The sequence below is a fragment of the Acipenser ruthenus genome, chromosome 4, assembly GCF_902713425.1.
Source record: "Acipenser ruthenus chromosome 4, fAciRut3.2 maternal haplotype, whole genome shotgun sequence".
NCBI classification, from domain to species: Eukaryota; Metazoa; Chordata; class Actinopteri; order Acipenseriformes; family Acipenseridae; genus Acipenser; species Acipenser ruthenus.
The window spans coordinates 24,022,125-24,036,691 of record NC_081192.1 but is presented as its reverse complement, the minus strand read 5'-3'; the positions used below and the strand labels follow the sequence as shown (position 1 = coordinate 24,036,691).

The 14,567-nt window shown below is 36.1% G+C and overlaps 1 protein-coding gene across 1 annotated transcript; it reads left to right on the top strand.

Annotated features, from left to right (window-relative positions):
• Positions 1-299: 299 nt before the first annotated feature.
• On the top strand, positions 300-7,904 carry LOC117400361 (peptidase inhibitor 15-like). Its single transcript, XM_034000200.3, has 6 exons — positions 300-401; positions 659-992; positions 2,932-3,050; positions 5,189-5,321; positions 5,411-5,526; positions 5,889-7,904. Exons 2-6 carry the CDS (start codon positions 681-683, stop codon positions 6,022-6,024), a joined length of 816 nt encoding a protein of 271 aa, XP_033856091.3. The 5' UTR covers positions 300-401; positions 659-680; the 3' UTR covers positions 6,025-7,904.
• Positions 7,905-14,567: the final 6,663 nt, after the last annotated feature.

Below are 14,567 nucleotides of genomic sequence, written 5' to 3'. Positions count from 1 at the left end.
TCTGAAAAATATGTCCAGAATAAGATACTACATATAAGGTAGTTGCCTAATACTCATGAGCCATGAAGGACCAAACTGACCCTTTACATTTGCCAGCTGTACAAACTGAATGCAGATGTGTGTGTGTGTGTGTGTGTGTGTGTGTGTGTGTGTGTGTGTGTGTGTGTGTGTGTGTGTGTGTTTTGACGTTTTGTTTCAGGTGATGGAGGTTAGCAGGGGCACCATCAAAGAAAACAAGCGCTTCCTGCACCGTACCAGCTGCAATATATAAACTGGGCAGCAACTTCAGCACTCTCAAATCGGCTGTAGGGTTTTCTACAAGCCACATCCCATAGGACTAGTACAGTACTGCAGATTCAAGAACCTAGAGGATTTTGGTACACATTCTTCCAGGACAGAAGGTAAGCTTGACTTTCATAGTTTTATCATACTTGTCTGGAATTGTAAATTTTAAATAAAAGTACAGAATAAGAGTTGACTTTGCACGGTATGTGGCACTCACATTATTTTCTAACGATTTTATTTTGGAATACTGCATTTCTTTCCTTTCTGATACTACTACGACAACAACAACTACTACTACTAATAATAATAATAATAATAACTTGTAATCTGATAATGTCTGAAACAGTTTCCGTTGTGTTTTCTTCTCTTTCAGGACGTCTTTTGGGTTGCAATACATGCTTCTGAAATTTTACGAGGAGACTAAGATGAGGGGAGTCATGAGGCTATCTGTATTAAAAGCTCTTGTTATGTGCATCGCCTGCGGAGCAAGTGGATGGGTAGTGACCAATTCAACTGACACTTTGTCAGAACCAAGCAATTTCACTGACATCGGCTCAGCTTTGAAGCATCATTTGGACTCTGTGAATATCCCCAAAACTAGACGGAGGCGATACATTTCCCAGGACGACATGATTGCTATACTCGATTACCACAATAAAGTACGAGGCAACCAAGTCTTCCCACCTGCTTCAAACATGGAGTACATGGTGAGCTGTTATTTTATAACCTCTAAAAGGTTTTTTCCATTGTGGTATCTTTGGAATATTGATAAAGGCACTAAATCAACGATGACGTTTTTATTTTGTTAAGGGAATGGAACATGTCCTTTTTCGAAATTGCAATTGATTGCGTGGACTACGATTAGTAGCCCATTAAAATCATGGTTTACTGAAATATTGCACGTAGTTAAATAAATAAACGAATAAATACACTGCAAACGTTATTCAGAAAAATAGTGTACTGATACTTTAATTTTGCTTTTCATTTCAACTTTCTGTGGCAACTTCAGCAAGGTAATGTATTGATGCTGTAAACCATGATCAACTGGCAACGTGTCTATTATTCTTATTGGAGGAACCAGCTGTGTGAGCATCCTGAGCCAACACATGAACAACGAAACATTAGATAATGAGGAATGTAAAGGAAATAAATAACGAAAAGGGAAGTACTTATTAAACATGAAACATTGAAGTTCGTGAAATGTGTTCGAGTGTCATGGCAGTTCTTACCAATAGGGATTTGTTTAGCTGAATTCACATAATCCACACAGAAGCAAGCTACTTTGATGACCACTTAAAGTTGCATTGCTAAAATCTATGAAACGATACAGACATTTCTTTTAGAAACGGTTTATGATTCAATGCAACTACAGTAAGTAGTTTTAGAGAAGACTTACCTGAAGGAATACTTCAAATAATGTGCTAGAAAAAACAATCAATTTAGTTTAAATTGCATGGGGTAGGTGTTTGCAGGTGTCAATGTGGATCTTGGAAGACCATCTGGTTTCAACAGCTGGTTTTCAACCTGAGGCATTGCAGACCACCAAATGTTACCTCAAATGTTACAGAATCAGATCAAGAGAGAAGACCCTGAAGGCATAGTTTAGAAATTTGACTAATCCATTCAGACATTAGTCTAAAAATATCTATAAGAAAGTAGTCAAAATAGAATGTATTACATCCTGTGATTAATTGGAACTGACATTTATTTTCCAGAAAATGTCTAAAACATCCACTAGGAAGATGAGCTAACAGTCATTTATTTTTTATGGGATAGGCTATGGTATCAATAAAGTATACAATGGTGACACAATTTTGTACAATTAAGAAAAGTATTTGCCGAGCAGGAAAAAGAGCAATAAAATCTTTTTTTTTTTATTTATTTTTTTTCCAAATCTCACTGTTTACTCTTACACAGTTCAGGGATTATCTATATCTCATATGTTAAAAACAAAAAGACCCTGAAAGGTTTGTATTTCCCTTCAGCTCTTCCATACTCTAAATGAATGTAATTATACCTAAAGCAGCTCAGGACCTGGCACTGTAACAAATACACATGCTTCAGTTGTAGCTATCCTATCCAGACTAGTTGTGGAATTGCCCATTGGGGTATAAGTGCATGAGGAAAGATTATTATATTTTGGTTCACGTGCCAAATATACAATAGGTGCCAGTTTCAAACACATACATCCTGAAAGTGGGTTCCTTGTATATAGAGTAAACTCCTTTCTCCATGTTCACCCTTTTTAATACAGAAATATTCTGAAGATCTCCCACTTCTCTATATTTGTATTGGTCGTCATACTAAAACAACTCAAGATACTGTATTACATAGTTGCAATGCATACTCTTTGCAAACATACTCACTTTCCCTAAGTCAGGACAAGTTCATTTTATCTTTAGAGAGTACATTACATGCAAAAATGAAACAGCTAATGTATGATCTTTTAATACACAGAAAGACCTATTAAAACATATTATGAGATTGAGCAATACATACAATATAGATGGTTAACATGTGAACTGACATATGCAGATCATTACCAGAAGGAACTGTTTATTTGAATCAACCAGTAACAGCTGTTCTAGATGAGCAGATCATGGTCTATAAAACTGTTGTTAATTATGCATATAATGCAATTTACAGGTGTGGGATGAGAATCTTGCGAAGTCAGCTGAAGTCTGGGCAGCCATGTGCATTTGGGAGCATGGACCTCAATATCTCTTGAGATTCTTGGGCCAGAACCTATCTGTGAGAACCGGACGGTATGTACTAAAAACATATTTGGCTGAGTTGACTTAGCCCTGTAAAACTGACCAGAGACCCTACAGTAAGTTTACTTGGGCCAGGTTGAATTTCGCTCACTTCCAAGATTCAGACTGAAGTACTGTTGGCCTGAGATGAATAATATGTAGAACCAAACTTTAATGAGTAAAAAAAAAAAAAAAAAACTATTCCATTACCCCAAGTTCTGCCACTGTAGTTATATGTAGAGACATGCTATACTGGCAAGATCATAGGTGAATATTAAAGTGCATTAAAAGCTGGTAAACCTCCCAGAAACAAAAAGAAGGTCTTATGCTCCTATCCTTATTCCACGCTGGGCATGAAATCCCCAGCATAGGGTATATAGAGGCGATCCGTATGTACATATGTCACGCTTCACACATTGTCCCATATATCTGGAGAACCACTGGCCCAATTGTCATGAACTGTGGTATTAACATTATTTAGCACAAGTTATTGAGAATGTCATATTCTGTTTATATCTGGAGAATCTCATCAAATTGTGATTAATCATTTCATTGTTAATTTGTATTCAATACTATTCAGAAAATACTGTTGATATACAGTCTAACTTCATTATAACGAACCCCCCTGGGACCTGGAAAAATGTTCTTTATATCAAGTTGTTCGCTATAATAGGGTTTGGCAATTTGCTGTATCATTATAATGAAGAAACGCCCAAATTGAATTGAACTTCTTTGTACAGTATACAGTAGTTCTTTCAAGACAACTTCTCAATGATCAACATTTAAACAGTATATTTAAAAGAACAGTAAATAAATGAAAATAAAAAGTACACTTAGATGCTGAATACAGTAATTATGTGCCCTTCCTCTTGAAAAACATATCCAGTGTAGATTCATATTTTTTTTTTTTCCTTTTTTCTTTTTTTTTTTTAAATAAATTTAGTCGTTGCCAATTATTTTTTATTATTTTCCCCCAATTTGGAATGGCCAATTATTTTATTATGCTCAGCTCACCGCTACCACCCCTGCGCTGACTCGGGAGGGTGAAGACGAACACACACTGTCCTTCGAAGCGTGTGCCGTCAGCCAACTGCTTTTTTTTCACACTGCGGACTCATCATGCAGCCACCCCAGAGCTATAGCGTCAGAGGACAACGCAGTTCTCGGGCAGCTTACAGGCAAGCCTGCAGGCGCCCGGCCAGACTACAGGGGTCGGTGGTGCGCGGTGAGCCGAGGACACCCTGGCCGACCTAACCCTCCCTCCCCCCGGGCGGCGCTTGGCCAATTGAGCGCCGCCCTCTGGGAGCTCCCGTCCACGGTCGCAAAGGAATAGCCTGGACTCAAACTTGCGACGTCCAGACTATAGGGCGCATCCGGCACTCTACGCAAGTGCTTTTACTGGATGCGCCACTCGGGAGCCCTGTAGATTCATATTCTTCATGCTTTTCTCAATGCATGCAGTTTCAATCTTGTTACCTCCTCACGCCTGTTGACATGGTTGCAGTTTGTGTAAAGATGGCATATATCACACATGATTTGCACTACAATAGGGTTATCTATGAATCAGCTTTATCTTCGAATTAGCCGACCAAGGTCTTTGTTATCACTGAGAGAAAGTTCAGTGTCAATCACTACCGAGATCGGTTTATCCGGGTAGATTTTGTAAAACTGATTGTTCTAATAGGGCTATTTCCACTGAAAAAAAACGTTCTTGCTGCTTGGATCGTTAAAAAAGGGGGTTCGTTATAAGAAGGGTTTGTTAGTTAGACTGTATTATTATTTACTTCTTAGGAGATGCCTTTATCCAGGTCGACTTATAATTGTTACAAAATATCACATTGTAAAGTATCACATTTCAGAGTATCACATTACAGAATATCACATTACAGATAACAGCAGTTGTAAAGTACAGTAATATCAGTAGCATAAGATCAAATTCAAATAAGAGCAGAGAATACAGTAAATAATTACATGTAAGAGCGGGTTTGACTAAGAGCAGTTAACTTATATTAGAAATATTTGCTTATACGAATAAAGTCCAGTATGAGCATGTAGTAAGTGTGATGGATAGATAAGAATGATATATATGTTATGGTCATCAACATCGCAGGGGATGTATGTTATTGACATACTTGGTTTACTGTTTGCAGCTACCGATCCATTCTTCAGCTGGTGAAGCCCTGGTATGATGAAGTCAATGACTATGTTTTTCCGTACCCTCGTGACTGCAATCCCAGGTGCCCTCTAAAATGCTATGGACCGATGTGTACACATTATACCCAGGTAGGTAACTGTGTGCACTCTGTAACCTTAAAAGGAACACTTAAGTCAATTTAAAATGGAGTTGGACACAAGCCCACTTGATTTTTCAGATGGTTTGGGCCACTTCAAATCGAATTGGCTGTGCAGTCAACACTTGTCATAATATGAATGTGTGGGGATCAGTATGGAGAAGAGCTACATACTTGGTATGCAATTATTCGCCAAAGTAAGTAAATAATCTTTATATACGTACATCACAGATTACATTTTTTTTTTTATTTGTGTATGAACAGCCTGTTCTACAGCGACCCAGTGATCAAACAAATGACAAAGCAGAAAGCACAATTACTATTATCAACTGCTGGAGAGCTTATTATCACATGCTCTTTACTTATTGATTTGTAAAGATGTCACACTTTGAGCTAGTGAGTGTTCTTCCAATTATGCTGACTATGCACATTCCAGTGCAGTTGTACCAAACAAAACCATAATGAAATTACATCATCACTTGATATAATTGTGTTACTTTTTCTTGGCACTGGTGCCTATGTTATTAATATATTTTTGTATTTTTTATTTTTATTTTAGAGGGAATTGGATTGGAGATGCTCCCTACAAAGTAGGCGTTCCTTGCTCAGCATGTCCACCAAGTTATGGAGGCTCATGCAGCAACAACATGTGCTTTCCAGGCGTCACCTCAAACTACCTGTATTGGTTTAAATAAGGCATCCCAAATTCAGCTCTTGATGACAGAAAAAGGCATTTATCGTGAGGATTTGCACAAAAAGTATTTTGTATATAAATTCCCATTTGAACTGTGTTCATCATATAGTTTAACTTTTTTTTTTTTTTTTATTGAACCAGCATAACCAGATCCTGATACAGCATTAGAAAATTGATCAGAGATTTACTTTAACCTGATTGGTCAATATGAGGTCCCGAATCTCTGGTAAAGGACCTTAAATGTTATCTTTCAAACTATGTTTAATCACTGTTCCAAATCAATCCGCAGAAAATACGTACAGTAAATATAGTATTCATTTATGCAATTTACGTCTTTTCTGCTCAATGAAAGAAAATCTCTGTTGTAGTACACACTCTGAATGTTGTTTTTCAATGCAGACTAAAGTCTGCTTCCTTGCTATCCTATATGTTCAATCTATCCATTTCAATTTGTGTTTGCTGGCAGTGGCAATATACAGTATCAAAACAGGAATAGCAACTAGTCTCCGGTTTGAATGACAAATTGTAGAAATCAAACAACTGGATGCAAACTGATAACTTTCAGTAAGTTTATTTAGCATGTCACAACCACAACACAGACACGGTGCTCTCTTTTCTACCAAAGCCAGGAGGCTTTGAATGCATTTCATGAACACACTGTGAACAAGTTACTGAACAAACAGCACGATCAGCATTAACACATATAAGCTACTAGATAGTTTTAATTACTAAAAGTATTATTATTATTATTTTTTTGCTAATCAATTTTAGAACCTAATTGTAACTTAAATACTGAAACTTACACAAACCTGCACTCAAATCCTAATTAAAAAAATAAAAAGTTACAGGTACTTCTATTCTTTTACACATTTTACAAACAGTTCACAGACCATCTTCGCTTTTGTATACGAGGTACCTGAACTGAAAAACAGCTCCATATAAGTAGAAGATTTTTTAGCTGAGGTATTATTTAGGCTATTAGAAATATCCATGACGCAACGTCGTCCACCGCGAAGGATAATACAATATATTTTGACCAGTTGTGTCTTTGTTTAGTATTTGCTGTCCAATAGATGTGAATTGAGTTTTCAATACAGCAGGTCAAAATGAAAAAGCCGGCACCTGCGCGGATGTTCCAGCTGGCATCTATTAGAGGCTCGCTATAGCTGAATTGTTTTCTAATGCTTAATCTTAACCAGTTTAAGATCAGCACAACCAGTGCTGGCAACAACTTGAATTTAACAGGATAGGCAGGGTACCACCTGCAGCATACAAAATGGTAAAAGGTGCTTTTGTACTTATTTTTGAAATACTGTAACCAGTTTAAAGCTATTTATTCTGCATTCTTTCTTTAAGGGTACCCTGGAATTGTATTATAAAATAGGATAATCAAAACAGCACATTTGTTCCTATTAACGCTTTAAGTCCTAATTATCTGGATATGAATGGTTCATCTTCACATCTCGAACTATGCAGAAATGATAAATAAAAATATATATAGGGGCAGTACTGTTATCCTTATGGTGCTTCTGTGTATTTTTTTACTTAGTTTTTTTGTAACTGTTATGTTCAATAATATGTACACATTTTAAAGTGTAATTTTAAATTATTCTTAAAATGAATCAAAGCTAACTGTTTAGCTGGTTTTTTTTGTTGCATATAATGTATACTGTACTTTCTGGGTATAAAATGTAGGTCTGGTTCCTATGGAGCTAGTGTTTGTATAGTAGACTCTCGCTAATCAAAACTATTTGGGACTGTTCAGATTAGTAAGTGTTCAGAGTATTGATTGTAATCTGTACCATACAAAAAAAAAACAATCCTTGTTGAGTATTTTTTATGTACTGTAATTGATCAGCAGTAATAAACAATTTAATTAAATACAGAGCTGCTTTACATACTTAACATACATTATGATTTACAGTTTGGTTTGTACTTTCTACAGCTTCTATCAGCATGCGTTTTCACTATTATAGCATGCTTCAGAATATAGGTCAATGCACACTACTGGTGTTTAGGTTAGTGAGAGTGTACTGTACATAGCTGGCATGGCCCCTATTTGTTAAGCATTAAAGGAGATATACAGTTTTTTTTTGTTACCTCTCTCTTATCTTTTCATGATGTTTTCAATCATTCTGACCAGTTCCAAGTTCTGAGTTTTAATATGAGAAATGTATCTATTGCTCAATCCAACTGGTGGTTTTCCTGTATTTTTTGGTTTCCAGGTCAATTCTGTTAAAACTACAGTGGTAAAGTACAGAAGCTTGTGGAGACAATAGAGTTGAAGTGTTACAATAACTGATTTCTCAGCACCAGAAAGCACTAAAATAAATAAATAGCAAAACCACTCAAGAAATGGCAGCCAGTTAGATTGAGCAATAAAGATAAAAACCACAAACCATCAATATTAGAACTACAAAACTCATAACCATTCTGAATGATGACAAACATCATCAGTTTAAATTGTAGCTATGCATCCTGTACCTAGATTATAGATGCTCATGTTCATATGTTTTTATTTGCACTTTGATTTTTTTAAATATATTTCTTTTGTTGTATTCATAAAGCCTACAGGGTGATGGTTGATGATTGTTAAAGGGTATGTGCTCTTCATGTATGTTGCAACTTTTTTTTTTATATCATTCAGAAGGAGGTATAGTAATATTCTTTTAATTAAATGTTATAATATATTGAAATCTGGAGATACAATATATGGATCGTGGTACTTGTGAGGCAGATAGCCATGTTCACACAATTGTAACTTTGAACTAATGGGTTATTTAAAGAAAATAAAGTTTTTATTAATGCAATTCAGTTTGATGGTCATAAAAATTCCCAAGCTGTTAGAATAGCTTAACTGATATTATTCAAACGGCTGCTGTACGATTTGGGAGATCACACTGGTCTTTTTATTTATCAATACATTCCATAGCATATTCTGGTATTTGGCTCACTAGAATGGACCCCACCATCAATCTTTAATCTCTCACCAATTCACCAAGACATTTAATTAGATCAATCATCCTTTGATCAACATAGCCTTGCAAAAGAAAACAAAAACAGTGTTGTTTTCTTTGTTTACTGTAATTTATAATCTGTGTTCCAGTGGCACACAATAAAGAATGCTTTATATAAAGTGTTATTGTCATTTATATAAACAGGGATTTACTGAAATGACATTTATATCCTTCTAAATAGCAGCACATCATATATATATTGTAAAAATGAAAAAAAAAAGAAAAAAAACCCTATATTCCTGGATAAGCATTTTTTTAAGTTTACACTGCTTGTGGTATACATGCAAGTATGTATGAAATTAAATTACTATTGTCAAATAAATAAAAAGCATACATGAAACTGTGCTTGTTTTTATGTTCTGTTCTTATTTGGTATATATATATATATATATATATATATATATATATATATATATATATATATATATATATATATATATTATATTGGTGTTTTCTAGTTGTTCTACTGCGATAAATGATGTACACAGTAGTAGCAGTGTTTTATTTTAAGTCAGGACTTAGGATTTCCCTAGATCACACTGTCAAGTGTCTCTGTCTTGGAACATCTATCAAACAACCACAGTCATTTCTCTTACTAAAGTGGAAGCTATTAAAACAATCTTAAATAATATTGTATCTTCATTAATTACACCTATATGGTGTGGACTGGCTCTCAAGGAGGGGAGTCTTACCCCTGGTTTAAGAGGTTAAGAATACAGAAACGTCTTCTAGTTTTTAATATTCTATTACTTATTTGGAGACCTGTTGGCTCCAATAGTGTAGTTAGAAACACATTATGGGTTCTGATGATTTCCTCAAGTAGCTACTGGAATTAATGATTAAACACAGATCCAGTTGATTCAATGTAATGATTCAGAACATAGTTGGAACAAAGACAAGCAGGTCTACAGCTATGGCCAGTTTTGCATTACCATAACGAATCAACAAATTTTGCTTCATAAAGTCAGTAATGACAGTTTTTGCTATTAAGCTGGAAATACGTTTCGTAACTTTGTTACCACATGTGATATATATTGTGGCAGGGCAGGGGCCCTGCAAGTGTAAATATGTGTGTTTTGTGGCAGGGAAAGGATTAAAAGCCTCCCTGCCAACCTAAGCTTGTTTAATTTGTGTTCATTGTTTAATTATTAATTGTTAATTGTTTTATTGTTTTGGCAGTTGGCCTTATTATTGTTAAATTAGAGCCAGCCTGTTTCTCTGGGGCATATAAACCCCAGTTAGTTCATTCAGGGCTGTGCTGTGTGAAGACCCTGATTGGGTGTCGTATACTGTGTAAAAAAGCTACTGGGTGAATGTGGCAATGTGCCCCGCCCCTGTGTGCATATTATGTGTTGTATGTTGCGTGCGTGTGTTAATGTTGGTGTATAGTCATTGGTACACGGGATATAAACGGGTCTGTGTTTCACGTGTATTTAAAAAAGTGTAGATTTGTATTTAGGCACGAGGAGGGCACAAATCACTTCATGTGCTGGTTAAATGTAATATGTGAGCACGGGGTTGCACAGAATTAATTCACGTGCTGGGATTCAAGTGAATAATTAATTAGTAATTGAATCCCAGCACAACAGTATATATAGAGACACGTAGCATTCAGTCGGGGTTGGGTGTTCGGTGAGTGGAGAACGGGATTGGAGACGGAGGTATTTGTGAAAGTAAGAATAGTTAAATCTGCTCACCGTGTTTTGTTCGTCTGTCTGTGCACTGTCTAGTCCGTTTTGTTTGTCTATTTACTTTGGCGCAAGTGCCGTGTCCTGTGTTTTTGTTTCAAACCTTTTATTTTCTGTGCTGTTTATTAAATGCTGAGCGAAAGCATTCGCTCAGCTCCACCAAACCACAAGTCTCTGTCTGTTTATTTCCTGCTTCTGGTCTGACGCCACCCACTCTGGCCGTCTTTGTGACAGTGAACCATTTGTTTGTAAATCTGAGTGTTTTTGTTTGTATGTCAGGTAAACGTCTTAGCCGTCCTGCGAGTTAATCAGGGACCTGTACATGTGTAGTAAGTGCTTAGAAGAGCTAGGTGTTTATTTTGTTTTTGATTTATTCATATCATTTAAAAGTGTGCACTAAAGCGCTAAAAAATCAAGGTCAGGTTCTGGGTCTTGTTTTTATAGGGGCACAAACCTGAATTAAGGCCATTTTGGTCACTATATATATATATATATATATATATATATATATTAGTGGCAAATAGAGGGTATGTATAATTAAGAACAGTGGAAATACCTGGGGATATTTTCATTGTTATTAATAAAATCGATTTATTTATTTGCCACAGTATAATTATAGGATTATCAAGTGCTAAGATAAAACTATATTATGGTTTGGTATAAAAGGGTTAAAACAGTCCTGAATTGACTGTGAAGAAACTGCATTTCCCAGAAAGACTAGAGCAGTCAGGAATGGACAGCTGGGAAATAGCTGACAATTTAAGACGGCACTGCCTAGTGTTGGGTGTGAATTAGAGATTGACACAGGAATGAAACTTCAGTCCTGTCCCATCCTGTCCTGTCAAAAATGTTCCTGTCCCATCCCATGCCAAGAAAGAGTAATCATTTCCAATCCTGTCCCATCCTGTCCTGTCCAAATTTTTCCCATCCCGTCCGATCACGTAACTTTTTTTTTTTTTTAATTCCTGTCCCATCCTGTCCTGTCAAAAAAAATCCTGTCCCATCCCATCCCGTGATAAACAGAAATCAACTATTATTTGGAGGTACAGATATTGTCGTATTCATGTATAAAATTAGGGTTTATAGGGTTTTGCATTAAACACTACCGCTATACAACTAATAATTTGTTTTTAGTTTTTTTTTTCAGAAAAAAATACAGTGCAAGCACAGGGTCTTTAAAAGCACAATGTGCATTGTAATAATGTAATATATAAATTTGGTAATATAAAAACAACTGTTTAGAGTTTTGTGCAGCAGTTTCAGTTTCTAAATCGGTTACTAAGCAACCCGACTCAGAGATTTTAGTATGTCAGTGCCACAATAAACTGTCAGTGAAATACAGTATTATGAACCATTAATTCATTAAAAAAATAAACAACAAAAAAACATGGTATTGAAATAATATTTCATAAACGTTCAGGGAGTATCCATCATGTATTCATTTATAAAAAATCGTAGTATTATATGTACCCCTTCAACGTAGCACTGAAGAAGTACCTCCAAAAAATAGTAGCTGCTACGGCCAAATCGTAGCCTTTGACATCTCTGCATTATGATTTGCACATCCTTAATATACTGTACATATGTATATAGAGAGAGATATGTTAAATACATGCCAGTAGCAATCCACAGCTTTCGGTTATTCTGCTAGTATCAATAATTCATGTATCAATATTGTAAATTAAAGGACTCGCATAACTTTACAATTATGGTTAATATGAAATATTTTAAGTATCGATCTATGTTAAACATTCCGTGTTGCCAAGACGCTGATTCTCCGCGGACATCTGCTGTCCCTCTGGTCCGTCCACGTTGGTGTTGTCGGAGTCTCACTCCGAGTTTGAACCTTCTGATTCGGAGACATACGGCTCCGATTGATATGGGAGACAATCCCTGTTTTCTCTCTCTACATCAGATCCATCACTACATAATTCACATTCATAAGAGGAGTCTGAAACTGATAAAATTAGGCTACTCTCACTTCACCTCTTGCAAGTCTACTTCTGTGACACAGTTTAACATTTGAGCTGCTTTGCTAACATTGCAACACTTAGGCCCCATAGTAAATGAGATGACAATGTCACCGGTCATTGAACTGACATACACAAAGCGGAGGGGTTTTAAAAGAAAGTAAATTACAGACCTGAAATGGTGGTAGGGTGCTAATCTAATTAAGTTGTCTTTGGCATTGGAGGTCACATGGATCCTATTGTTCTTCCAACGGGCAGATTTACAGCTCTATTGTCCATTGACACGGTCTTGAACCCTATATTAAGAACATTGTCAAGATAATTCCTGTTGTCATTCTGCCAGGATTGTCATGGATTATTTTGAGCAGGAGATTACAGAGGTTTTGGATTTGCCAGCAATATATACACACCTTAATCCCATAGAACACCTTTGGGACCTTCTAGGATATCATGTTCATCAGTGTTGTAACCCTGATGATTACATGAACGGCAGAGGAGCCTTTACTCGATATTGACACAATACTTTAGACCGTTTTCAAACTGTAGGAAAACTTGATCTCCTCCAGAGATCAAGGATTTTCATATGTCTCATGTTCAGCTGTGTGTCACTGATTCACTGATTTTACGCACATAATATAATTAAGCGATCAGTTAATTTCAGTGTGTAAAGAGTGCTCCCTTGAAATTGACAGCTGTGTCTTGGTAAAATTCAAGTTTGAAATGATTAAGATGAAATAAATTGGAGGTGTTGTTGTCAATCTGATGCCAGTAATTTGTCAAGTGTGTGTTGTACGGTTGGTCACATTGACTAATCAGGCTTCAGTATGCTTCAACAAGGATTTACAAAGCCAGGTGTATTGGTTGTATTTGTATATATATAAAAAGCAAGTTTACGTTTTAACATTAATTTAATCACTTAAACATTGTCAGACAAATGTTTAAGAAACCATCTTTTATCTTAATATTTTTTGCCACCCTTAATGGGTCCTGGATAACTATTTTCAACTCAAAAAATGAATGAATTTAACACATCCAGCTGTTGGTGTATAACTCCATCTGTTGCCAGTTAATCTTCACCACATATGGATTGGTATTCTCAGACATTTGACATTTCTTAAAGAAGCGTGACAGTGTTCATTGATTTCTTAGTTTTAGTTGTACTCTGGGATACAGATACTCTAAAAAGTCAGGCACCTCTTATATTTGAAATATATTCGCAAAAACTTAAATACAACACTATCAAAATGGGTGCTGAAAACAATTAGAAAGGTTTGCTATTGGGCAGTCAGAATCCACCTCCTTATGCTAGAATAAACAGTGCTGACTAAATGGAGGGTGAATGTAACTTAATGTAACATCTGGCATCTGGACAGTTTAACAGTTGATGTGGTCTGCTGAAAACAAAACATATGAAGCGATCTAGCAGCAAGTACACATTGCTTACAACCACAAATAACACCAGCTCCAGATAAACTGTACTGGATTGTATGTCAGTGTGCAGCAGGAGAGAAGAGGCTGCTGCCCAAGGACATTATTCTCTAAACCAGGGAAGCAAAAGAATTCAGCAGCACATTTTAACTGAACTCAGGAAGCCATTCATTGGCATGGAAGTGCATAATCCAGGTTCCAAGATTGTGAAGGAAGATTACGTAGCAGCTCATGTTTTGCCCGGTCAATAGAAAGCACCTGCAATTTGTTTTTAGACCACTGTTTTACAGAAACATGCTGATCCACTTTATGTGATCAACATGCCATTGTGGTATTTTCCATGACTATATTGCTGGAATACTAAGGAACACACAAGTAGTAAGAGTGGCTACAATTAATAATGATATGTAATGCAATAACTATCTCACTGATTTAACTAGA

Bases quoted from the DNA above. Each gene is read 5' to 3' on its own strand.
- LOC117400361 (XM_034000200.3), top strand. From the start codon at position 681: ATGCTTCTGAAATTTTACGAGGAGACTAAGATGAGGGGAGTCATGAGG. The intron at 993-2,931 runs GTGAGCTGTTAT...TGCAATTTACAG, and splicing joins CTTCAAACATGGAGTACATG to GTGTGGGATGAGAATCTTGC. The intron at 5,527-5,888 runs GTAAGTAAATAA...TTTTTATTTTAG, and splicing joins GTATGCAATTATTCGCCAAA to AGGGAATTGGATTGGAGATG.